We start from the raw sequence: 25,083 nt of genomic DNA, 5'->3' as shown, positions 1-25,083 counted from the left end.
GTAATTTGCAGAGATTTTGTTCCCTTCCCTCTTCAACCTGAGAGCTGTCTGGCTAGTTGGGAGACCTATGGAAAGCATCCTGGGGAGGGGTGTCAGATAGGGGAGCAGGATCTTGGGAGCCCTCAGCTGTCTGACTAGATCCTCTTGGTGTGGACCTGCAGGATGGACTTGGTGTCTCTGTTGTACCCTGGTACTCCCCACTGCACACCAGGAAACTCAGGAAGTTCATGCGGTAGCTCTGAGAGAGTGTTTATGACTGTCCCAGGTGCTCTGTGTGCATATTGGAAGGTGAAGCTCCAGGCTCAGCTAGCCCCACTTCATTTTCAGGTGTGGATGTTAGGGGAAACAGACTGGGTTTGGAGGAGTGAGTGGTGCAAGCTGTGAAGCTGTGCTATTTGGGTGTCCACTAGCCCCACGGCTTCTCCTCCCCCTTATACTCTCAGGTCTCTGTCTAGCAGGTGACAGGCATTTGTTTCTTCTCTCTGTAGGTGGCCCAGCAGAAAAGGCCGGTCTGCAGCAGCTTGACACAGTGCTGCAGCTGAATGAGCAGCCTGTGGAGCACTGGAAATGTGTGGAGCTGGCACATGAAATCCGGTGAGTATTCACCCAAAGCATGAGTGCAGGGCTCTGGGAGAGATGGTTTGAAGGAGACCAGGGCAGGGGAGCAGGAGCTTTGAGTGGCTACAGGAATGGGAAATCTTTGAGGGGTGCAGGAGACTGGGAAAGGACTCTCTGGAGTGGAAGAAGAAAGTATGCAGGGGCTGGGGAGGGCAGGACAGGGGCAGAGGCATTACAGGGAGGAAGGACTGCAGGGCTCGTGGCTGTCTGAATGATGTGAGGTGCCTCACTCCCTACTGCTACATCTCTGACTTGGCCCATGCCATCTCTTTCAGGAACTGTCCCACTGAGATCATACTGCTGGTCTGGAGACTTGTCCCGCAGGTCAAGTCAGGACATGAAGGCATGATCCGCAGATCATCCTGCAAGTCTGCCTACGACCTCCAGTCACCACCCAACAAGCGGGAAAAGAACAGCACCATGCCCCCACGGCCTGAGCAGCGCCGGAGCTGCCACATACTGTATGATGGGAGTGATGGGCTGGTGCTGAACAGCTGGGAGAGGTACACGGAGATTGGCAAGCGGACCCAGAACACCATGCCACCCCTTTCCCGGGTCCCCTCCACTGCAGACCAGAACTACATCATCTTGGCACCTTTGAACCCGGGGAGCCAGGTAGGGCTGCTTTCCAGCCCCATACTCAAGCTACTGCATGTTGCTGTTGGCTGTGCTTGCTGGATCCTCTCTTGGCCTGTGCTTCAGCCTTATCAAGCATCTTCTCTAAACGTTTGCTAGAGCACATGCCATTTTTACAAGCCAGACCTGTGTCCCTTGGTAGAGCTTTCACTAATTTCCTAAAACTTTTACCACTAGGATTGTAGAGCCGGGGTGAATGACCTGCTGCCTCCTCCCAGGGCTCACTCAAGGGGTAAGGATATGGGAACTGTTTCCACTGCATAGACCCCAGTGCAAGTCATTACTCTCATTTTCTACTGGCAATAGGGCAAAAATGATTTTCACCTCTCTTGAGTGCTTTGGTTTTGCTAGGTTTTGCATGCTAAAATTTGCAGTTGGTTGTTGTAAAGTCTACCTCAAGCCTACTTCAGGTGACTGTGTCCTTTCTGGATTGTGTCTTATAGCTGCTGAGGCCTGTCTATCAAGAGAACAACTCTACTGTGGGTAAGTTGCCGATGTGCTGAAAAAACTGCTCAGAACACCTAGCAGAGCTAGACATGGTCCTTCTAGCACTATTGAATCCTTGCCCTTAGCCCTGCAATGCTGCAATGGAGTCCCTCATGTCTTGAGAACAGTGGCAGAAGCCTGGAGCTTTTGGGTAGTATAATCTTCCTACTCTCTGCATGAAACATAAAAGCAAGAACCCTACATTCAAGCCCAGAGGAGAACACAGCTCCTAGTGTCACTGGATGAGCTTCATGGTGAGAAGGTCTCTGTGGGAGCTGACAGAGCGGCTGAAGGGAGGCTAGTGACAGGGACTTTCCATCAGGGGCACGATGAAAGCATGAAGTGTGAAAGTGCTAAGCATTGTTGTTGTGGTGGTGGTTCCCCAGATGTGTCTGTGGGCCTGTCTGTGACGTGTTTCCCTTCTCATGCATGATGGCATGCTAGGGGAGTGCTAATACTGTGGCCCCTGCTTTGAGGTTCATTTTATTACTAAGGGAGCGAGGATGGCTGTGACTTGAATTTGTACAAACAGTAGTGCAGGTTGATGTGCCAGAATTGGGGAATACTCATTTCCAGGGCTGCTACAAGGTCTCTGGCAGTCTCTGGACCAGCTCTTCTCAAAACCTGTTTGAAGCATAAACTCATTTTCTGCAACAGGTATGCTGGAGTATTCCTGGAGAACCAGGTATGGTTGGGCTTGCAGGAAGAGTGGGATGAGGTGTGTGGCAGGGCTGGGAACTGTATGAATCCTGGTCCATGCAGAAACACCTGTTGCCTGCTCTTTGATTTGGGAGCTTTGAGAGGCCACACTTGCACCCTGGTCTATTCGGATGCCCTTAGGATGAGCTGTGTGTTCATAGCAGAGCTGACCTCCTAGGCATGATCTTGCTGGAGTGTCTTTAACTCAGCAGTCCTTCCCTCCTGCAGGCACAGCTATCAGCACAATTTCCAGCTAGAAAATTTTGTGCTGCCTATAAAGGTGGGTCAGTGTCCATAGAAGGCAAAGTGTGGGGCTGGCAAAGCCATGGTGGGGATGCTGGGGAGCAGGAGGAGCAGCATGGGTCTGAGGCCCCTGTGCCTTGGACGCTCCCAGCCCTGGAGATCTGCAGCCAGAAGAATTTTCCGCAGCTAAACTGCAGGGATAATACTGTGGATAATTGCAACTCTTTTCTGCTGTTTGTGGATCCTGTGAAAAGATGAGCTGGACCATGGGGACTTTTTCTTATGGTAGGGTGGAATTTGAAAGGCTTGGGCTTCTTCCCATAATAGATTTTAGTGATTGTTTTCAGTTCATTTAATGTTAAGTCTTCAGAGGGAAAAATATATTAGTTAACCTGAGCAGTGATTAAGCGTTTCAGTGTGAAGCTGGCCACAAGTCACACCAGGAGAGGAGCTGACACTTCGGGCAGGCTGGATGTGTTTTGTGCCAGCATGCAGAAAACAGGACTTGTGCAGATGATGAGTTCCTCTGATAAAATGAGGTGATTTAGGGATAAGAGGAAAAGCAGATCCTGAACAGTCCAGTCAGATTGTTCTGTGTTGAGCTCTCTTGTGCTTTGATTTTATCTGGCAGTGCAACCATGAAAAAGGGAAAAGAGAAAATGTCAGGATTATTGCACTTAGAGGTGGAAACAACCTTTTAGGTCACAAGGGCCACCCCCCTGCAAAGGCAGCTTGTTAAAGCAAGCAGTAAACAGCAGGTCTGGATTGCCAACAGAGCATGGTCTGGCTCTGCTGGCGTTTATCTGAATGTAAATGTGCTATTTCCTAATACTTAATGGAATACGTAATGTTGGGTAGGTTTGTATATTTGCTTTGGACGAGACCTTATCTGCTCTGAGCCATGTTCAGGAGTGTTTTGGCTCATTTCTGCTTAGGAAGGTTATGGGTATCTGTTACAGTGCAAAGGCAGAAGCCACTGTGCAGAAGGCTGCTGTGGCGGGAGCAGAAACCCCCAGGGCTGGGTGGCTGGAGGGAGGGATGCTGGGGGGTCTCTGCTGGGATGCCCCTCTTGCAGCGAGTTGCAGGAGGGTTTGCTCATACATGTTCCTGAGACATTGCTGTGGGGGAGAATGGGCTAATGCTCCAGCTTCTCACCTGGATACGTTAAAATCCGAGTGGGGAGGCCTGCTTGCTGGACCCGAGCTGGCTTGGTTCGTCAGCCTCAGGAGGGAGAGAGGAAGGAAATACCTTGATTTTTCAGTGGGGCTTCTCTTGAAGAAGGCATGAATTTTTGGTTAGAGAGACATTCAGTTCCTGTTGGAATTGTTGCCTGCAAGTTTTAGGACAGAGCACAGGTTGCTGGTGCCCAGCAGGACATGGTCTGGGGTTAAGGGCTCTTGGAGAACACAGTCCTGTCCCACCTTCTCTCCCCAGCGTGGTAGGTCCTGCTGCTGCTGTGATGGGAGTTTGTGTATGGCAGGAGAGGTGTGCCTTGTGGGCCTGGGGACATCAGGGATGGCCAAAACTGTATGCTGGGATCACCAAAGAATGCTGAGGCCCTTGGGCCTAATGGATTAATGTCATTAATGAGAAATATTTCATAGCTGCTCCCCGCTTGACAGCTGTGCTGTCCCAGCACACCTGACAGAAGAGTAGCCCAGTGGGCAGCAGGTTGGCAGCTCCTTTCTGGTTCTGGTCCTGTGTGTTGGTCTCATCCTGGCTCCATGTGATGGATCTGGGGAGGAGGATGCATAAAGCCATCCTTAGCACTGCTGCCTCCGACAGATAACCCATGAAACCATCTAGCTGCTCACAGCCAGTTGTGCATACAGCACTGGCTTCCAGCAGTCTGTGATGCTTTCACCTCATTGCGCTGGTGCTGAGAAAATGGTAGTTTCTGTCCAGGCAAAGCATCCTCAGGGCACCCCACAACCCATGCCTGCACTCGTGAGACAAAATGCTGGTGGGAGCTTGCTGGGTGTATTCAAAGGCTTTCCTCTGGGCTGGGAGGAAAGGGCTTAGAAATCCTATATAGCAGCAATTGCCTGGCAATAGGGGAAGGAAGGACTCATCCACGCAGCAGCTAATGGGGAACAGTGATAATTGTTGTTAATTATCAATAATGCTTTTAATCACAGGATTATGAATTACATTAGAGATTCTGGGACTGGTTTGACATTCCACCTAATATCTCCTGGCCTCTAGCAATACAGACTGGCAGATGTGGAGTGGCCACAGTAGCTGGTGTTGGCTTGTTGGGAAAAGTCATAGCTCTGCTCAACCAGTTGAGGTGGGAGTCTGCAAAGGAAAGCTTCTGTGTAATCACTCCTTTGAATGAGAATAATGGCTTTCTGCGATGAAGAGGGACAGAGTGAAAAAACAGTCAGGCTGCTTGGACTTTTTCTAGCACTGAAATTTAATGCTGAAAAACAGTGGATAATATTGTGCCAGCCTCATGCAAAATGAGGTCATCCTTTATAAATACACCCCCATGTCTAAGTAACCTTCACATCCCTGGGAGTGATTTGGAAAGAAATGGATTGATCCCATGTGCATGAATGTGTTTATCATTTCTGTCCCTTTCTCTGACACCTCCAGTCTTAGTATCTTCTGAAAACTGTGATTAACCCACTACCCAGCACCACATGATGTGAAATTCCTGCACTTTGCTAACTCCCATGCCCAGAATCCAGGGCAGGCAGGGCTTGTGTGGATAAAAATGTCCTGAGGTTTAAATTTCCCGTGTTTTGGGTTTTTTTTCCCCCACCCTGAGTTAGTCACAGATGGTTTTCCTCTCCCTGGAAAGGGAAGGGTGATAGTTCAGTGGTGGAGGCAGGTGTTCCCTGATGGTGGGAAAGTCCTTGGTGCTCCTGTGATTCAAGAATGACCATTTAAAGTCATGTTTGCGATTGTTCTGTATTTCTTATTTCATACTTTCAGTACTGCATAGGGAGGTTTGTATAATAGCACCACATCTCTTCCTCCAAAGTACCGTATTCATAAGTTGTGCAGAAGGCAGTGTATACCCAAACAGAGGCAGATATACTGGCCTGCAGCTGAGCTTGCTGTGACTTCCTTGGGTTTTGGTTTGTACATACATAGATACGTCTGTGCTGCTGGTGTGATCCAGTTAGGTACTTGGTCCAGCAAGTGAGTAGCTTTTGATTGAGCAGAAATGTCAAGGGACATCTCATTTTGCATTAGGAAAAATGAAGTCAGTGCTGTTATTTCATGAATCCCTGGGAAACTTTGATAGCAGAGTGACGAATGTCCCTGCAGCTCTTGGCTCCAGCTATTCCCCTTACGCTTTATGTGCCCTCCTCCAGCCTGTGAGAGCAGGAACTAAGCTGGCAGCATGTAGCAGCTCTGTGGGAGCTCTCTTCTGATTCCGTGTTTCTTTCTGCTTCCTCTGTCGGTCCAGGAAATGCATGTAAAGGGAAATCGCACACGGGGTCTGGGAGAAAATCCAGGCTGATGAAGACTGTGCAGACGATGAAGAGCTACGGAAACTACCAGAACTGTACCATAGTGAGGCCACACATCCCGCACTCCAGCTATGGCACATATGTGACACTGGCTCCCAAAGTGCTGGTGTTCCCTGTCTTTGTGCAGGTAAGCACAGCTGGAAGTGAGATGTTATGGATCTAATGCAGTCAGTGCCCAGCACAGCAGGTTGTATCAAAGCTTGCTTCTGTAGGTTGAATCCAGGCTGTCACACAAGGTGGATATGTTTCCCAGCAATATATACCATGAATGCATGGATCCCATGTCATCCACAGCTCTGTCCTCTGGAGCTGGCTGTACTCAGCACAATGTTGGGTACTTTCTCAAAGGGGATTGTGTTCTGCCCAAGCAATTCTCAGTTGGAGATTTTTTTCCCTTTCGGCTTTCAAATCTGGTCCTCAGGTGCTTGCTTGAGTCAGGAGAAGGTATCCCAGCTTCTGGGCTTCAGCAACCAACTTGGTGTAATTGAAGATTAATGTGGTTTCTTCGCATGGGTTCTTTGTGCTGTTAATTATGGTGTGCAAACAAAGGTTTTTTAGTTTAGCTGGTGGCCAGCACTAAAATCATGGACATCCAGAGCAGTAATGGCTTGACAGAGGATGTTCTCAGTCCCCAGTTCCTTAAATTATTTTCTTAAAACTTAGCCCTGAATTTGGTGGTAGTAGCTCTAACTACCTCTGTGTCTTCCATCTTGTCCTTCATATGGCCAGGACCCCAGAAAACCTCATCTGAGCCTGTATGTTTAAGTCTGTTACTGATGAATACCTTCATCTCTGAGACTGTGGGGAACCATCTGTCCTCCCCTGCTAGCAGCAATGTCACTGTCATGTCAGCTCAGACTGGCGATTTCCTTTGGGCTGAAACCCATGATCTGTGTTGTCTATCACGCCGGCCTGAGCCAGTGGACTGCTTGGGGGCAAATGTAGGGCTGGGCTGGTACTGGGGGGCAGGCTTATGCTCACCTCATCCTCCTCAGGGGCACCCAGGTGGCCATTCGTGTTAGCACCAGTGCATTCACCAGTCCTGGCTGTGTGCACAGTTTTCCTTTTGGTAAGAACACAACGGGCACTTTTGCCTCTTTACTCCTGAAACTTGTGTCTTGGATTGAGTCCGGGGTGTTTCTGCCACTTCAGGAACGGGTTTTTATGCTTCGCACTGTCTCATACTGGAAGGCCCCTTTCCAGGTACCCTCATGTGCCTGCTGGCCATGCTGCTCAGGAGGATTGTCCTGGGCTGGTTTTGTAGGGTTTGTTCTGCAGTCAGGACAACTGAACCTGTCCTGTTCTTCTCCAGCGTTAAACAGAGAAGGTGCTGACTGGGGAGCTGAGCGTGCAGCGTGGCATGAGAAAGGGCAGCCTTCTTAAAGTTGCTTTACTTTACTGTGAGAGTAATCCATAAGATCATGTAGCAAATACTCTATTCTGAGAGACATGAGAACCTAATGTGCCACTGTTGTGGTTGTGTTTCCTGCTAAAAAGCGCCCATAACCAAGCACGCACTGTGCAGAACAGTTAACGTACAGAGGCAAGCGGCTGATTGTCTTTTTATAGATGGGTCTGACGTAGGTGTAAAGTGTAAGGTTTTCTTTTTGTCGTGTAGCTGGACTGCAGACTTTCTGTCCTTTTGAGCAGTGTGGGGTGGCTTCTCCCTGAATGAGTTACAGCTTAAAGTGAAGACAAAGTGGGTTTGGTGGGCGGAAAATTTTTCTGGCAAACCACACTTCCAGTGGAAGGTTTGACTGTTTCTTTCTTTTTTTTTTCCTCCTCCCCACCCCCCCCCCCAAATGTAGCCCCTAGATCTTTGCAACCCAGCCCGGACTCTGCTTCTGTCAGAGGAGCTGCTTCTTCATGAGAGCAGAAGCAGGACTATACAGGTAAGACTCTTTCCATGCTGTCTGAGCTTTCTAAACATGCTGTTCTGCAGTCTTATATAGTAGATTGAGAAGGGCAATGTTTTACTGTGCAGTACTTATATTAATATATGATATTTGGAAAAACTTGTAGTCAGTTTATCATGGGATAAACTAAATATCAAAACTCTTCTTTGCTAGAAATCAACTTCTTTTCCTTGTCTTCCTTCATGCTCACTAAGAAGAAACTGCACATGGCAAATGCATGCCAGTCACAGCCCAGCAGTTGAGGCCACTGGCAGACTCAGAAAGAGGGAGTTTAGCAATATTTTGTGCCAGGTTAGAGAACTAGACAGAGAACTTGTTACAGGGGTTTTCAGAAATGTAGTTCCTGAAACAGGTTACATGTCCAAATTCCTCTCTTTTTTCTTGCTTCAGCTTCTTTTCTGCAATGTTATCAGAGGGCTGTTAAAAATCTGGGGAAATAACTAAGCTTTGGCTACATGCTGAACCTGTGTATGTGACAACTTTCAACATCCAAACTGGCAGAGTTTGGATGTATTGATTACATTTGCTGCTGGCTTCACTTGCATGGAACTGTCAAGTCTGCAAAGCCCTGGAATTTGGGACAGAGGAAGCGGCAGCTGGGAGAACCCACTTATGCATTGCTCACTAGTGCTGGAGGAAACTACTGTTTCTCTGGGGGCATTTTCAGAGAATCTCACCATTGTACAGAATAATTTTGTTTTGAATTTAGTTGGAGTGCAGAACGCGTCATCTTCACCGAGCCGTAAAGGAATTTTTACTTGACTAATCTTAGTTTCTGGGTAACACCTTCTGGGTGGCCAACAGCAGAATCCCAGAGACGGGTCATATTGCTGGCCTGTACAAAAGAATACAAGATTGTGTTAACTGACTTCTCTCTCTTTCTGGTTTTCAATGTGTAATTCATCCCTTGCTTTGACTTGAATCACTATTTCTTTTTTTTGCCAAAGTACATGAAAAATTGCATGATCAGTTAGGAAACTTGGCACTGATTTGTAAATAAAACTCTTCCCCTGTCTGTCCTGCTGTTCTTTGCTGCTCAGGGTCTTCTGGGCACCTGCATGAATGAAAATCAAGTAAACACATGTGCTGCGATGGCTTGGAAATATGGTGGCCAGCCTGAAGTCAGGATGCTTCTTCTGGGTGGTTTGGAGTTGCTTGCTTTCAGGTCAGACTTAGATGTCTGTAGTAGCAGCCAAATGTGGAATAATTATGAATAACTAATGCCGTTTGCAGCCTGGGTGGAGCATGTGTGTGTATGAGGGTGTTTGTATTTAGATGATGGAGGGCGTCAGGACAAGCGTGTTTGGAGGAGGTGTGCTGCTCTGTCTCCAAATGGCCATGTTAGCCATTTCAGAGACCCAGCTGTGGGCAGGATCAGAAGGAGGCTGTCTCAGGGAAAGGACTCTGCTTATGATGCCCTAAAGATGAGCGTGAGGCTGGAAGAGGATTTCCCAGTTGGAGCTGCTGCCAGGAAAGGGCAGGATGCTGTAGACTGGCCAGGAACGTGAGACGGTGTTTGAGAATGATGGTGCCTTGAGGCCGTGATGTCTGTGTAAGCCTGGCAAGGCAAGGCAAGAGACTCTGACTAAGCATCATGAAAAAATAGAAGCAGTGAATGGGAACAAGCATGTGGCAGCATCTGCTTTGGAAGGCAAGAGTCTTTCCTTTGGTGTGAACTCAGGTGTGTTGCTGAGCCCTGTATTGCTGGGAGCTGACAGTTGTAGGTAGCAACACTGGGACATTAGGCATGTCCCTGGAGAAGGGCTTTCTCACGTCTGCAGTGTGTTACAGGGTTATGGCAGGCTTTGCAGAGCTTCAAGGAATCAGTGCAGGTCTCTGGAAAGCCAGGGACTCCCCTTCTCCAGTGGAGCAAGGGTGTCTGCTTTGGTTCTGGTGGGCTGTGAGATAAAAGAACCTAAACTTCTGAAGCCAGCAAGACCTAAAATGGCATGGACACAATGGAGCTTCCCCTGGTACAGGAGGGCTCTGACTTCTCTTTTTGCAGGACTTGAGCTCACTCCCTCTCCAGCCTTCTCTGCTGTCCAAACAGAGGCTGTCTGGTTTCCAATTGATTCTTTCTTCCTTGTTGCATGTGGTTTTCCATTTTTCCACTGCTCTTCCCACCTAGCCTCTCTCAAACTGGACCACTGCTCCTGTGGTTTGCAGGACTATTTTCTGTATGTTATTCTGCTTTGGCTAAGTGGCTTGAGAGAGGAGGGCCCAGGTGCAGGGGCTGGAGATGGAAGTCCTGTTTCTCTCTTCCCCTGCCCCCAGAATCTTTTTCTCTTGGCAGTTTCCATGTCAGGCACTGCATCCTCATCACTGAGCAAACTCTCTCCCATCTCCTGAAGGAGTCAACCTATCTCCCTGGAGGCTTGCCAGGATCTGTCCTTTCCCTGACCTTACCTCTGGGGCAATCTTTATTCAGGCCTTAATCACATCCTGTCTAGACTTTGTTGCAATTCCTGCTTTTATGGTCTTCTGAAATCCCTCCAGCCTGCGGAGTGCCAGAGGAACCACCATGATGCAGGTGATTGTGCACAAGGTGTCAAACATGGGCTTTGCCCTTGTTGGTCTGCCTCTAATGTACCTGGAGGCAACTTTCCAAAGTCCTGAGGTAGCTTCACAGCATAGGCCATGCTCACCCCCTTCTCAGCTCTCTTTTCTGCCATCCTGGCAGGGTCTGCAGATCAGGATGGTCCTCCCCAGAACTCTGAAAGCCCCCAGCTCTGCCAGGAGTCTGGAGGACATGGACCGGCATGCCGAGGTTTTGTGCTCCTCTCTGCAGAGCAAGAGGCTTTTCTCTGTCATCCCCAGTGTTGCACTGCAAGTTACCGGCACTCCTGGCCTGGGATGGGGTTGCCAGCTCCCTGTCTCAGCGGGCGGCTGAGTCTGGCCAACACAGTGGGTAGACCAAAACCCTACTCCCTGGCACAGATGTTTCAAGATCTTGTTTTCAGCCTTTTTTAGACATTTTCATTTGGGTGAGAATACCAGAAACCTGCACTTACCTCTTCCCTCCACCACACTAGTCCCACTTACTCTGTCCCTTCTTCTTCACTGCCTTTTAATATCCTTCTCTTCCTCATTTTTTACACCATTTCCCCATCTGCACAGCCACTGCTTATGCTAGTCTTTGAGAGTGGGTGCATGACCCCTTGAGGTCTTCAGTGCCTGCTCTCCCCTGATGTTCAAGGTAGAATAATATTTGATTCAGATAAGCCACGGTGAGGTTCATGGTTTGACAGCTAAAACCTTCACCATGGATCTCCTTTTGGGAAGTGTGGTGGTGTATCTTCATCAAAGTCTAGCTGAGCATATAAACTCCTTCCTGAGTGTATAAATTCCTTGCCAATAATCTTGGCAGAAAAAAATGTGCGAGGTGGTAAAACAGGGTAAATGCACTGCGGGCTAAAAGGCTGCCGAGATGTCTCGGAGAACATGCATTTAATATGGATACATGCAGAAGTAAAAATCCAGGAGCAAAGGAACAGGTCATGCTTAGAGAGCTAGAGCTAGGGCTGTAGCATGGAAAGCAATGTCTCAAAGGCTTTAGTGTATTGCTGAAGGATGGTAAAGTTTCCCCTCACCTGGGAAGTTCATGCTCATCTCCGAAGTGCTGTGACCATGTATGTGCACCTACCCCACCTGAAAAGCCTAGACTGCTTCTCTTTTTAGACTGGCACTCAGTTGACTGAGGTGCAAATGTACAAAGCTGTCATAACTGGATTACTTTTAATCATGTTCTCCTATTGCTGTGGTCTCTGTGAAAACTAAGTGAGTAACTGCCAGGGCAAAGCTGTAGCCAAGAAAGCTATGACTTTGAAGCATATGATCAGGGGAGCACTGAACAGAAGTGACTGCGTGATATCACCCTGTATGTGGGGAGCTGTGTTATTCGTGGTCTGATGAGTCCAACAGTGATGTCTGCTTCATAGAGGATGCTCAGTATTTGGATGGTCTCACAAGAGGGCTACAAGGATAAATCAAGATCTGAAAAAATTGAGGAAGATTAAGAAAGCTTCATCCATTTAGCTCAACTGAATGAATGAGGGCACATGAACTCTGCAGATACAACCCACATACTGGTATCACTGGAGTTTCTCTTTGGGGTTGCAACCAATTCTTCTGGAGAAGAATCCAGTACTGGTAAACAGAAAACGTGTGTGGCTCAGTCCTAGGGGTGGATACCTGTCTTAAGAGCTCCCCACCACGAATTATAGGATTTCTCTAGCCAGCTGCAGGCAGCATTCTCTGGCCAGAAATGCAGGTGATTGTCACCAAGTTCTCCTTTGGCATAAAAGACCTGCCTCTACTTCCTCAGCTCCCTCTGTTTTGCTGGGCACAGCTACAAGACTATTGCTAGAGAGAGAGAGAGGACGATGTCTCAGGAAGCATCAACTGGCTCAGGCTTTTCCTGCCGAGCACTGGGACAAGCAGGCAGGGTTTGCACTGATCCATTTTGCCAGTGTCTCTGCTGATGTATTGCTGCAGTTGCAGCGTGCAAACTCCTCCCTGCTGTAACCCAAGTGGTTGTGACTCTCTGTGCATAGATGAGCGGAAGAGGAAGGGGTTAGGAAGATAGTTAAGTATTCTTAAGCTGGAATGTGAAGGTATGTCAGCTGCAAGGCTTAATTTCTGGGCACCTTTTCATATTGTTTTTGTTACCATATTTTGCTTTACAAGGCGTGGTTATTGCTTCCTCCTTCCTGCAGTGGGGCTCTGTAGCAGTTCCAGCATTGATCTCCTGTTCTCATCTTGGGGAAGCACACTAGCCCACTACTTTCCACTTTCCCTCCTGGCTTTCATTTTCTCCTGTTTTCTTCTAGGAAACATTTTAAACATGACCGTTCCTTCTGTAAAAACGCTTTGACAGTTATATTCTGTAGTTAGTCAGATGTATCAGCAGAAGAGGCTTTGCTGTTTGCTGTGGTGCAGAGCACACCCAGATGAACAGTGTCCGAGACATCAGTGTCAACCTCTACGAACACTTCCCCCCCCCCCCCCGTAAAATCTATTCACATCCCCCAAAAGGTCTGTGTGACAACTGCCATGTGGCCTTGATCATGCTAGTAATAACACAGGTGTACCTATCTCTGTCTTCAGAGGAGTCGTTTCATCATGTCAGTTGTTTTATTTCTGATTTTGGCATAGAAAATTAGTTCTGGGACATACACAAAGATACTCTGACTCTCCACGGGGCAACTCTGGATTCTGTGTCTTGCCTGGATGAATTCAGGCACTGTGTTTCTTTTTTGTTTGGTCTTTTGCTTTTATGAACCCTGTGATTTTTCATGGTAGCTACCAGATCTGTTTGCAAAGGGCTGTTACAGACATATTAGAGCTCATCAGCGGTGTGATGGCAATCCTAGGCAGAGCTCCAGATTACTCACTCCAGCCCTCCCCTCTTATATCTACTGGCTGCTGCCTTAGGGTCATCCATAGAATCAAAGAATCATTTAGGTTAGAAAAGACCTTCAAGATCATCGAGTCCAACCATCATCCGTGCCCACTAAACCATGTTCTGGAGTACCTTGTCTACGTGCTTTTTGAATACCTCCAGGGATGGTGACTCAACCACTTCCCTGGGCAGCCTATTCCAATGTCTGACAACCCTCTCAGTAAAAAAAATTTTCCTAATATCTAACCTAAATCTCCCTTGCAGCAACTTGAGGCCATTTCCTCTTGTCCTATCTCCAGCCACCTGACAGAAGAGACCAGCACCCACCTCACTACAACCCCCCTTCGGGCAGTTGTAGAGAGCAATAAGGTCTCCCCTCAGCCTCCTCTTTTCTAGACTAAACAGCCCCAGCTCCCTCAGCCGCTCCTCATAAGACTTGTGCTCCAGGCCCCTCACCAACTTGGTTGCCCTTCTCCAAACATGATTTGAGTTTCCCGTGCTCAGCTCTGCAGGTTGGGTAAGTGCTCTGCCCCACAGGGCTGGTCCTGCTCCCACCTGTGTGAGCAGGGTTCACTGGACCTTGCAGCACTGGGGCGCTCTTGGCAGGCTCTGGCTGTGTGGGTGGAAGGGACACCCTCATGTCCTTCCCCGAGCAACTTGAAGGAGCAGAGGGACGTCTGTAAACCGTTTTGTGCGGAGCTGCTCTAAAATCAAGCATCTTCCTAGAAGCAGCATCTAATAGAGATGCTCTTGCGTAACCCATGCTGGCTGCGTTTTTGTCTTCTCTACATCCTGAATTCAGTCAGTCCCATCTTCCCATAAAAGCATAATGTTACCTGTAAATGCTTTTTGTGTATTTCTGTTTTCATGATTCTCTATTTAAATCTGCTTAGTTTTGAAGTGATTTTTTTTTTCCTGCTGATCCTTCTAATCATTTTTCTACCTTTTAAACTTCTGTGTGTATTAGGTCTTCAATTTCTTTCCTCCATTTCCAGCATGACCACTTGTGGATTATGCTTTTATCTCCTTCACTTTGCTGAGTTGCTGTTCTCAAAATCCCTGAACATCTCTTCTTTGAGACTGAGGGACCTGGGATGGCACCAGACATGTCCTGGAAAAATTATCTTTTAGAACAAGATGGGCATGGGAGAAAGTTTATAGTGCAGTTTGTACTATGTTATTCCTTGTATTAATAATAAGGTCAGAAGTAATGAAGACAGTGAACATGGGCACTAGGCCAACAGTGTGTTGAGAGCAGAGGAAGGGATTTTCCAAATGATACAGAGAAAAACAGACACTCCCTGCTTTCATTGTCAATTAAAGCTACATCAGTAGGTTTGTGCTTATTAAGAATCCCACAAAAATAAATTTGCACAACAAGGAGAAATCTTGTGGCAAGGGCTTGATTTTGGTTTCAAAGCCAGATGCTGCTGCCCTGATGTGAGACTCACCACCATGTGATAAACTGTCACCCAGCTTGTCCTCCTCCTGATGTGTGTCCGTCAGCCACTGGGCATGGAGACAAACTGTACTGTCAGTGTGTCCCCCTGTAAACAGTGACTCAGTCCCTGTCCAGAGCAAAGTCACCTTTCAAAGGGTGACTTGGTGGTGGCAGTGATGCCAGCTCCCAGTAAGCCCCTGAGATGCTGGGTTGTTTGCTGCTCTTGTGAAAGGGTTACTAAAAGGCCACAAAACCTTCATTGCTGTTGCTCAGTGTTGCAAAGCAGCTTTCCCTTTGCTGTGGGAGGTTTTTGGGAACATCCCAAGGAGCGGTTAAAAGCAGCCATGTGCTCACATGCTGCATCCTGCGCTGAGAGCAGTGTGTGGTTTGGCAGTATGCAGAAGGTCCAGCATCCAGTATGCCCACTGGCATATTGCAGCTGCTTCCTGGCACCTTCTAAGTTTTGCTGCATGCCCCCAACTTCTGCTGGAGAGCAGGACAGACTCAAACCTCGTCTACTGGCATAGTGATTGCACCAAGCTACTCACTCCCAGTAGACTTGTGGGTCAAGGATCTCCAATAAAGTGGAGAACCTCATTCTTCTTATTTTAAAGATCACACTAATCTGTACTGATTGAACTAGGGACCTCAGGCAAGAGCCAGAAGCAGAACAAAATCTACCTTCTGGGTTGTGAGCACCCACTGCTCTGGAGTAGCTCACAGCTTCTAGGACACTTGAGTCACTGCTCAAGCACAGAGCTGGGCAGACACTTGGTTCAGTGTTTGCTTTCCACCCATTAGTGTGGTTTAAAGGTGTCAAGTTTGTTCCCTGCAACTGCTCTCGTGGGTTCTGCTGTTGTAAAAGCCAAACTGTTATTTTCTCAAAGGGGGTGAAATGAGCCATGTGAAGACAGAGATCAGTGCAAAGCTCCTTCGTGAGTGTGTTCAGGGAGATCATGTTTGCTTTTAGGTTGCAACTTCTACAGTGTGCTGGGATTAGTCGGCAACTTATTCCCTCCTCCTGCTCCTCTGATTTATAACTTATGTAAATGGGAAGTGACATGAGAGAGCAGAGAGGGTGTGTTTGCGTGGCGTTAAACTGTCGGGCAAGTTTATCCCTCTTGTCACGGGACTCCACAACCCTCGGTAGGTGACTGCCAAAGCAGGGGGAGCCTTGTTCGAAGCTCGCTGGGAGCACCCTGAGGGGTGTAGCAGCAATCAGCCCCTTAGGGAAAGAGTGCCTGGGCTGCCTGTCATGGCTGGTGCGTCTCCTCAGGGTAGAGGACCTTTCCAGGACACTGTCTCAGTGCCAAGAGATTAATTCCTTATAGCTTCTTCTTTGCTGCTCTTGTGCTTCCAGGTCACCCTCTTTGTTTACTCCGACCTGCTGCTCTTCACCAAGGAGGACGAGCCTGGGCGCTGCAACGTGCTGAGGAACCCTCTCTACCTGCAGAGTGTCAAGCTCCAGGAGGGTGAGTGTCTGCAGCAGCAGTTGGAGACATTTGGGGCATTTTCAGGGCTGCTAGCTATAAAGTTTCTGGCCAGCAGCAGGATAGCACCCCACTATCCCATTGCTTCCAGTATTTAACAGTACCACCTGACTGGTGCTGCCAGATCATCCTTCCTTGGGGTGTAGGGGCAGCATCCTCCTTTCCCATCCCTGTATTAACCCAGTCCCCGGGAGCTCCGTCTCCTGGGACACCTCAGGGGCACTCAGGTAGCACTGCTTTCCAGGGCTTTTTGGGTGCATCTCTCAGGGATTTTGGGCTGGCATTCCCCAGGATCTTGCTGTGCTGTGCTGTTCCCCTTGCTGGTGTTACACTGCTGACAGCGGGGGCTTGCCGAGGCTGAGAAAGGGAAGTGAAGTCTTGAGGTTTCCCCCATGGTGCCTTGAGAGAGTTCAGAGTTTGTCTCCAAGGGAGTCTGGCTAAGCCCTACTAACCTTTACTTTGCTACTTCTCCCTTCAGCCGCCACGGTTTTCCTCCCATGCTAGCATCCTTCCCCCATGCACACCCCATTGGTGAGGAAGGAGCAAACCCTGGACTTGGTGGAAGGCCTTGGGCCATGCCCTTACTCTCTTCACCTTGGCTGGGCTTTCACATCCAGCTGAGGGCTCAGGGAGGGCTTCTAGGGCAGGAGGATGACTTGAAATTAGATATTTCAAGTTGAAATGCTGAGGCTGTTTGAAAGATGACCTTTAGCTACTCAGGGTCAAAAGAGGAACGAACAAATTGCTCTACCACATCCTATTTGCTATGGTGGAGCCACTTCTTGGCCCCGGGCCCAGTCTCACCTTGTTCCTTCTTTGGTGCAGTCGCCTTTTGGGTATGGGCTTGTTTTGTGAACAGTCGCCTGACTGCGTCAGTGTGGGGCTGGTGCCCTGACTCCTCCTGAAGCCCAGGCAGTGGGTGTCACTCGACTGGGACCCCACGTGAGAAATTGTGATTGGATATAAGGAAAAACTTTTCTATGGTGAGGTTGGTCAAATATTAAGTTGCCTGCAGACGTGTGGGATCTCCATACCTGGAGGTGTTCAGGATTCAACTGGGCACGGCCCTGAGCGCCCTGATCTGGGTGCTTTGGGCAGGGGCTTGGGGTAGAGACCACCAGAGGGGCCCCTTCCAACCCAGATTACTCTGTAACTGTATGAGCTGATATCTTTATGCAGTCCCATGGCCCTGACCAAAAGGAATTAATCCAGATCCAGGCTACTTCTCCAAAGGGATCATTTTCTGGATGAATTTTGCCACTTCCCATGACTTTCCCCAGCTGAGCTGTGAGCTCTGTGGATGAGCTGCATCTTTCCACATGCTCCACATTGTTGTGAGCCTCAGTGCTGGGGATCTGCAATGCTGTGCCGGACACCACAGACTGCCTGTCAGTTGTTATATCCCATTTCCAATGTTTCTGCTCCCAGATTAATTCACTGAGCTGTTTGGTGGGGGCAGAACCACAGTGAGGGAGATGGGGCACCGCGGCACAAGCCATTTAGAAAAGCCATTGAAGCTTCCCTGGGGTTTGTTTGAGTTTGTTCTTAGCGCTGCTTATTTCTAAGAAACAGACAAAAGAAATTGTTCCTCGTTGAAGTGCTTGTTGGTCAGCGTCTGCTTCTGGAGCGCGTGCATGTGCTGCCTCTGGCTGCTCTCAAAGGCTGTTGAATAACCCTGCTCTTGTCCACCTCCTTGAAGAAATCAGCTTCCCTAGTGCTGGTCCAGGCTCCGTGCATGAAGGTCTGTTTGCAGCTTGGCATAGGAACATGCCTCCTAACCTCAAGGCAGAGCGGTTGAATTTTGTGAGTGGTTTTCTGCCACTTATTTCCTTGTTGCCATAATAACTTGGCTGGGTCACATCTGAAATAGCTTGACAATCCTTTCTGAAGGGGATGTTTGTCTCTGCAGCACTGAACCACCCCCCATACACCAGGAATCCAGCACAGTTGGTTTTCAGGCAGTTCACCCTCCTGGTTTCGGCAGAGCTGCTTCAAAGGCAGGTGGAATGAGCAAAAAGATGTCTGTCCCTTTTGGCAGGGATTTTCTGTTGGTCTCCTAAATAACTGAATGGCACATTAATAGGAACAGGCGTATTGCTGAGTATAACAATTGAGACATCTCCGGTACACTGAAGACCATTGTGATGTTTCCTGTTTCTGCTGCTTGCTGCACTGTGCGAAAGCAAATCAGTATAATCTGCTTTACAATGCTCTGTCTTCCTGCTTTAGAAGCTGAGCATGGCTGATGAGCACCACACCAGCCAATGTTTCCAGTGTGACAGGGCTGGCTTCCTCACTAGATACTGTGGGAATTTCCACACGAAGGTCACCGCCTCGCTGGGATCCTGGCCCCCTGGGTGGGTGCGCTTGGCTTTGGGACAGAGAAGAGTGCTCCTGTTTTGCAGCCGGAATGAGGACCCCCAGGCTGTGACCCCCATCCCCAGCTGGGATCCTGCTAACAAGGACTTCTCATGTGCTGCTTTGCTGTCCCTGACATCCCAACCCGCCGTGTCTTACAGCAAACAGCTCCAAGATAGTCAAAGGCCAAGAGTGTGATTTATGGCTCTTCTGCCCAGCCGTGGCTTCTCCCTGCTGCCCCAGGGATGCTGGGAAGCACCCAGGGCTTGAACCCTGCTACATCTCCCCACGGATATGTGCCACAGAGGGTGACAAACTTGTCGCCTCTTGGCAGCCAGGTTTGGATGTGCACAACAGCCTTCCTCTCTCCCCACACACCCAGGGCCCCACAGCACCCTGCCCTGTAAGCTCCTTCCCTGTGAGCTCCTCTTTGGGTGCTGGATGCAGTCCCGTCCTCGCTGAGCAGATGTGAGAGGCTGGGGAGCACAGTACCTGCCCTCGCTGTGGGCATTACCAGTCCCCTGGGCCATGCAAGGAGGCTGTGGAAAGGAGCAGAACCATCTTCCCTCTTTCCCCATCTTTTTGACCCAATGCCTGGCATGCACCACCCAAATCCTGCAAGCAGCGGGTGTTTTCCTTGGGTTGCACAGGGAGGTGGGCAGAGCCTGGGTGGCACTGGAAGCCTGCCCCGCACCTTAGTTAGCCGGAGAGGGGGATGTGTCCCCACAAAACTTGCACTCTCCTCTTGTCTGTGCTGCGTGCACACAGCAGCCCAGCCCTGGGGGAGGGATGGTTCAAGTTACTCTGAAAGACAAGCCAGTCCCTGTCACAGCGCATCAGGAAGAAACTGAAATATCTTCAAGTGAGTTTTTTTTCTCCTGCTGATTTCCTTTTAGCATTTCACTGAATTTGGCTGAGAGTATGCACTGTTCAGCTGTCAAAAAAGGTGTGAATATAGGGCCGTGTGGGGAACGGAGCCCCACATTAGTCCAGGCGGCTGGCTGCCGCTTCTCCGGCATGAGGTTGTGCCTCTCCCCTTGTCTTTCATGGCCTCTGTGATCTGCGGTGCAGGAGATGAGCAGAGCATGTTGCACGGCTCTGGGGAACAGCAGGCTCCAGTACTCCAGCCTGACCCTCCAGAGACTGGAAAAAGCTCCAGTGTAAGAAATCCTGGCACACTCGGTTTGTGCTGAAATCTGCGCTCAGGTCTGCCCTTCTGGGCTCTGCCATTGCTCTCCTGCCTCCCCTTGCGCCTTGCTGGGGGTTGGCGCTGGCTCCAGCCCAGCTGCTGGACTGGGCAGCCAATCTCTTACCTCCCATTTGTTTTCTCCCTAAAGGCAATTACTGGTAGAAAATGGGATTTAAGCAGTTCCTTAGCCTAGGCTGGCTCCCTGTTTTCTGTGTCCTGTAGGCATTGGGCTGCTTGGCCATGTGTAGCTGTGAGCCTCAGAGGGACAGGGGACAGAGCTGCTGGTGGTGGACATTGCTAATGCCGAAATTCATAGCTCAGTGAAGAGGAACTTGGAAGGGAACTTAATTTTGATGGTTTTGGGATTTGTCGGGATCACTTGGTATTGCAGAAGGAATAAACAGAGGCCCAAGAGAGGTGGGGTCATTCCCAGGGCCGTTACACTCCAACGTCACCTTTCTTTGCTGAGGGTGCATGTCTCTAGAGGGTGACTTGTATCTCACATCAGCCAGGAAAGCCTGGTTAAAGCTCCTGAGGGAAAGTAGCTGTGATGTGTTGGTCTTCTGCAATCTGCTTTGCAAGGCAGCCTGGAGAGCTTTGGTCATGGTACAAGGAGGAGCCGAGAGCCTGGTTGAGAAGATGGGGTGATTTTTGTACTGTTGACCACTTGGGATGCAGAAGCAGCAGAAGGGCATGGTGGACTTGTGGTGTGCCAGCAGCAGGCTCGGATCCTGCCTCCAAGCCCTCCCTTGAGGGAAAAAGCACTGGCTGAGGGGCTCCCATCAGAGGCTTTGGCTTTGTGAGGAAAATGCTCCCCGATGGTCCTGCTGAGCTTTATGGAAGAGGGTGCCAGGATAGCTCAGGCATTGCCATGGAGAGTGGTGAATGGTTTTTCTGTGGTGCAGAGGTGAGACGTTGACTCCCAGCCAGGCCTGTTCAGCATGTGTGTTCAGGGTCCAGCATTGCTCCCCTTCTGGAAGTGAAGATTTGGAAGGGCAGTGCTGGAGCTCTTTGTCTGGCAGCCCTGGGGCCAGGCTGCTTCCCTGACGCTCGCATTGCCCAGGGTGGAGCAGAGTGAAGCTTATGAAAACAAACAAGAGCTCCTCATCTGAGAGGTCCACAGTGGTGGTGCTGGGCTCCAGCACCCTGGTGTGGCACAGCGCCCTGGTGTCCCCATAGTGATGTTCCAGCCCATATCTTGCAATGTGCATTAAAAGTGAAGCTGGCAGCGGAGGCAGACCTGCGATCCCCCAAAGGGCAGCTGGAAGAGACATCCAGCAAATGGCTCCAGGCCATTGCACTTCTTGGGTTTCACATTGCCCATGGAGTGACTCAAGAGGCATCCAAGTCCCTCAGTGGGTCACAGCTCTTATCATGACATTTGGGCTGCTGCCTGTGGCAGAAGAATTGCTTTTCTCTGGGGAACAGGGTGTCTCCACCACTGTACAGAGCCTGTTCCCATTGTTAGTGCAGCTCAGGCTGTTGAAATGAAGCAGAGCTTGTGCTGACACTGCTTTGAATAGGATCCACAGCCATGCCCAGACTGCAGATCTGATCTCATGACAGAGATAATGTTATTAAAAAGGTTACAAAAGCTGCAGCCCAGCAGTGCTGCGTGCTACCAAGGGCAAAGCTGGTGCAGGGCACACTGGTGTGATGGAACGAGCCGGCTCCAGGAGATGGGATGTCCTGCTTCAGAGTTGAGGTGACCCTGTCCTGTGGCAGCTTCATGTCCCTGTGAGGCTGACGTGTGCCAGGAGCTGGCTTCCCTTGGGGCTGGGGACACTCGTGTCTCACCAGCAGGGATCAAAGACAGGGCAAATCTTCAGGAATGCCTTTTTGTTGGGTACATGGAAGGCTAAGCCTGCAGGAGCCAGCCTGGTGGAGCAGCTGGAGCGTAACACATCCAGTGGGATAGCTGGCAGCAAGATGAGGAGCTGTACTGGACTGCTCCACGATTTAGCAGGGTGTGGATCGCAACATTGGTCATTGCATTGCCTCTAGCACCATCTCCTTTCCTGAAGCTGTGGAAGTGCAAGTCCCTTGGCCAGGTCTCCTGAGTGGTGCCATGCTGGCAGCAGCTTGGGGAGTTTGCCCTCAGGCCGATGGAGCAGGATGAGCTCTCCTCCCTGCCCCATGTCAGCTGCTTCCCATTGCCCTGGGATTCAGCTCCATCTTCTTGGAGAGCCACCGACCCCAACCACTGGCAGTGATGGAGGCTGGGACAGACAGCACTAGATAGAGCTGCCACCAGCCTTACCAAGGGCTTCGGGCAAGGTGGGAATGAGCAAGTACATAGGAACAGGAGCTGCTCTGGTTAGTCCTCCTGGGAGCAGAGCGTCCAGAAAGGTAAGATGGAAGAGACCTGACCCCGGTGCCCAGGATGGCTGCGTGGGCACTGCAGGGCCTCCACAGACCCTGGGAAGGAATTGGGCTGCACATGTGATGGCAGGTTGGGCAGAAGATCCTGCAAGTGGCCTCTGAATGAAACAAACCTTTTTCCAAAGGGACAAACCCAAAGGGGAATCCAGCAGTGAGTCCATGCAAGATATCATGCAATGCAGCCTGCCCAGCACATGGCCTCTGCAGATGCAGCATACATCACTCCCAGATCACAGCCTGGTACTGTAGGATGACAACAATAAATATTCATTAAATGCTGTCTCTTAGCCAATTCCTCTGCCAGTGGCTCCGCTTGCAGAAATGCAGTTGTAGCTTAATTTTGATACTGTTTTTTCTTCTTGATAGGTTCAGAAGATCGGAAATTCTGCATCCTTTACCTTGCAGAGGTGAGTGTTGCTGTTTTCCAAATTAACTTTCTAGTGGGAGCTGAACACATGCTAACAACTGATACTTTCTGCTGGGGCAAGGAGCACTGAATGGGCTGATTTTAACTTCCTTTTTAATTAATTTGTCAGAGGTCTGGAAAGGAAATGTAATGGCTGTAGCCAGAATATATTAGTAAGAGGCTGCTAAAAGGAATCTGTGAATGGGGAGGCTGGGCAGCACTGAGACAGGTTTGCTTTTCCCCTTACCCCTGTGCACAGTAGATGGATCTTCCTCGCAGCATCTCACTTTCATTTTATCCTGGGATTCTTTTGCTTGTAGGCCAATTTCCTTGCCAACTGTTTTGTCTTTAATTTTTAGGCATCTTGCTTTTCTTGTCTGCAAGCACCCAGGTTTGAAGCCCTCCAATAAAACAAGGAAGCTCAATCTAAAAGACATATAATCATAGCTCTAAAAACATGTGTGGCTGGTACATGGCTAAATGCTCTACACAGATTTGGAATCAGACATTGGCACAGTTACGTTTGTGTCATGAAGCAGCCAAGGAGACTGCAAAATTGGTTCACAGTGACTGGATCTACCTAATCATTGAAGGCTGTGGCTTTTTTCCTTTTCAAGTGAATTTACTGTGTTCCCAGTTTCAAGGCCTTGTATTTTCAGAGGTGGAAATCTGGATCTGGGAAAGATCCCCAGGGCACAGAGAAGAAAGGCAAACATTGCTCAGCAGCACTGTGGAATAATAAGCTATTGTGAAAGTTGGATGAAAATGTTCAGAATGAAAGTTGTTCACCTTGAGTGGCTGGGATTTGGGCCAAAGCACGACTTGCTGCATAACCATTGGCTGACAAGTTCTCTCGCACATTTCCCTCTTGTTCCTTCCTTGTCTCCTCTATTTCTCCCTGGGGCGGTTGGGCAGGAGGTGCCTCCTCAGGAGTTTGCTCAGTGCGTGTCCCAGTGTAACATCAGACTTGCGTGATGTCTCCCTACCCAGTTAATCCTATGCTGTGACTCAGAAAGGCTGCGATGGGTGTTCGTCAGTGACATCCTGACAGTGGGATGAGGCACTCCTGCATTTTCTCATGCATTTGGAAAAATGCATTCAGAGCCTGACATTTAATTTAGAAGCTTTGGGCCCCTAAGTAGAAGTGACTGAAAGAGAGCTGGCTGCATTTCATGAGGTCTTGAGAAGTGAAGACTCGTCTTTGTCAAGATGTAATGAAGTGCTTAGCTTTCTTCTGAGGGGCTTAAATGGCTCTAACAGCTCTGTTGATTAAGATCTGTGACATCCATTGCAGTTGGAGTATAGTAGTTTGATAGAAAATGTGAAATATTTGCTTTCCTACATGCATGCTCCCCCACAGAGGATAGTAGGTCTGGACCTGCCACTATTATGGGATTCTGAAAACCACTTCTTGTTCCTCCTGTCTGCCTAGGGTATTTTGGAGCAGGTTGTAAGTGGAGTGGGAGCTTCCCAACCCAAGCCCACAGCTTTCAGGTGACATCAGGGCAGCCCCTGGCTCAAAGACAGCACCCTGCTGAGCAGGACATCCCCCGTGCCACCCCTTCCCTCCCAGGCCCCACAGGGTTGCTTTGAGGCTGGTGGTGTGCACTAAGGGAGATCAGGCTGATGTGAGATCCTGCCTGCAGGTAGGTGGGGAGGTGATTCTCCAGCTGCATGGTTTGGCTGGGTCTTTGCTGCAAGGAAGGGAGAAGGTGGCTTTTTTGTGTGCACTGTGAGTACATAGCACAGATGGAAACAGCTGGCTTCAAGGTTAAGGGGACAGTGCACTTCCAACTGTCTCATCAGACTCTGGCTCTCCAGCAATGGGCAATTTTGGTTCAAAAGGGGAAGCTGGGGCACAGAGAGGAGGACATGCCTGTGAGTCAGCAGCGAGCCAGGGCAGGATGGTGCCCTCCCGACTTCCCCATGGCTGCTCTTCTGGGAAATGGTGACCTGCAAGTCACAACCCCAAGAGCCACATGGAATGGGTGACCAGACTGCAAGGACATGGGCTGGTGGTTAAAGCATGAGAGGAGAAACCTCTCACTTTTGCAGTGCGGGAGTTGTGTGGCTCAATGAACTGTCCTCAGTGGACGTAGACCTCAGGCGAACAGAGACAAGCTCTTCTTAAATGATGGGATGCTGTTGTGGGAGCCAGCCTGGGAGTACTTAAGCATCTTCTTCCTGCAGGGAAGCTAAGAAGAGAGTCACTTTCAGGTCATGTGTCTTTTCTTCTTTGCATTCACTTTTCAGGTACAAAGCTTTAGTTACAGGGTTGTGGGGGTGTCACTGGGAGGTTTTAAGTCTTGGCAGCCCATGGGAGGGAGGGGACG

General features: G+C 49.5%; 1 protein-coding gene across 3 annotated transcripts in view; it reads left to right on the top strand.

Moving 5' to 3' along the window:
- RGS3 (regulator of G protein signaling 3) overlaps positions 1-25,083 on the top strand; it is a 95,785-nt gene that overhangs the window by 33,256 nt on the left and 37,446 nt on the right. For all 3 annotated transcript variants that reach the window (XM_075055117.1, XM_075055113.1, XM_075055112.1), the window contains 7 exons: positions 489-594; positions 894-1,233; positions 1,698-1,737; positions 6,104-6,294; positions 7,976-8,059; positions 16,286-16,397; positions 22,711-22,751. In XM_075055117.1, coding sequence (XP_074911218.1) covers positions 489-594; positions 894-1,233; positions 1,698-1,737; positions 6,104-6,294; positions 7,976-8,059; positions 16,286-16,397; positions 22,711-22,751 — 914 coding nt within the window. The remainder of the gene's footprint in view (positions 1-488; positions 595-893; positions 1,234-1,697; positions 1,738-6,103; positions 6,295-7,975; positions 8,060-16,285; positions 16,398-22,710; positions 22,752-25,083) is intronic.

The sequence above is a fragment of the Buteo buteo genome, chromosome 23, assembly GCF_964188355.1.
Source record: "Buteo buteo chromosome 23, bButBut1.hap1.1, whole genome shotgun sequence".
Lineage (NCBI taxonomy): Eukaryota > Metazoa > Chordata > Aves > Accipitriformes > Accipitridae > Buteo > Buteo buteo.
Note: the sequence above shows the minus strand (reverse complement) of the source record. Positions and strands in the feature narration are given on the sequence as shown.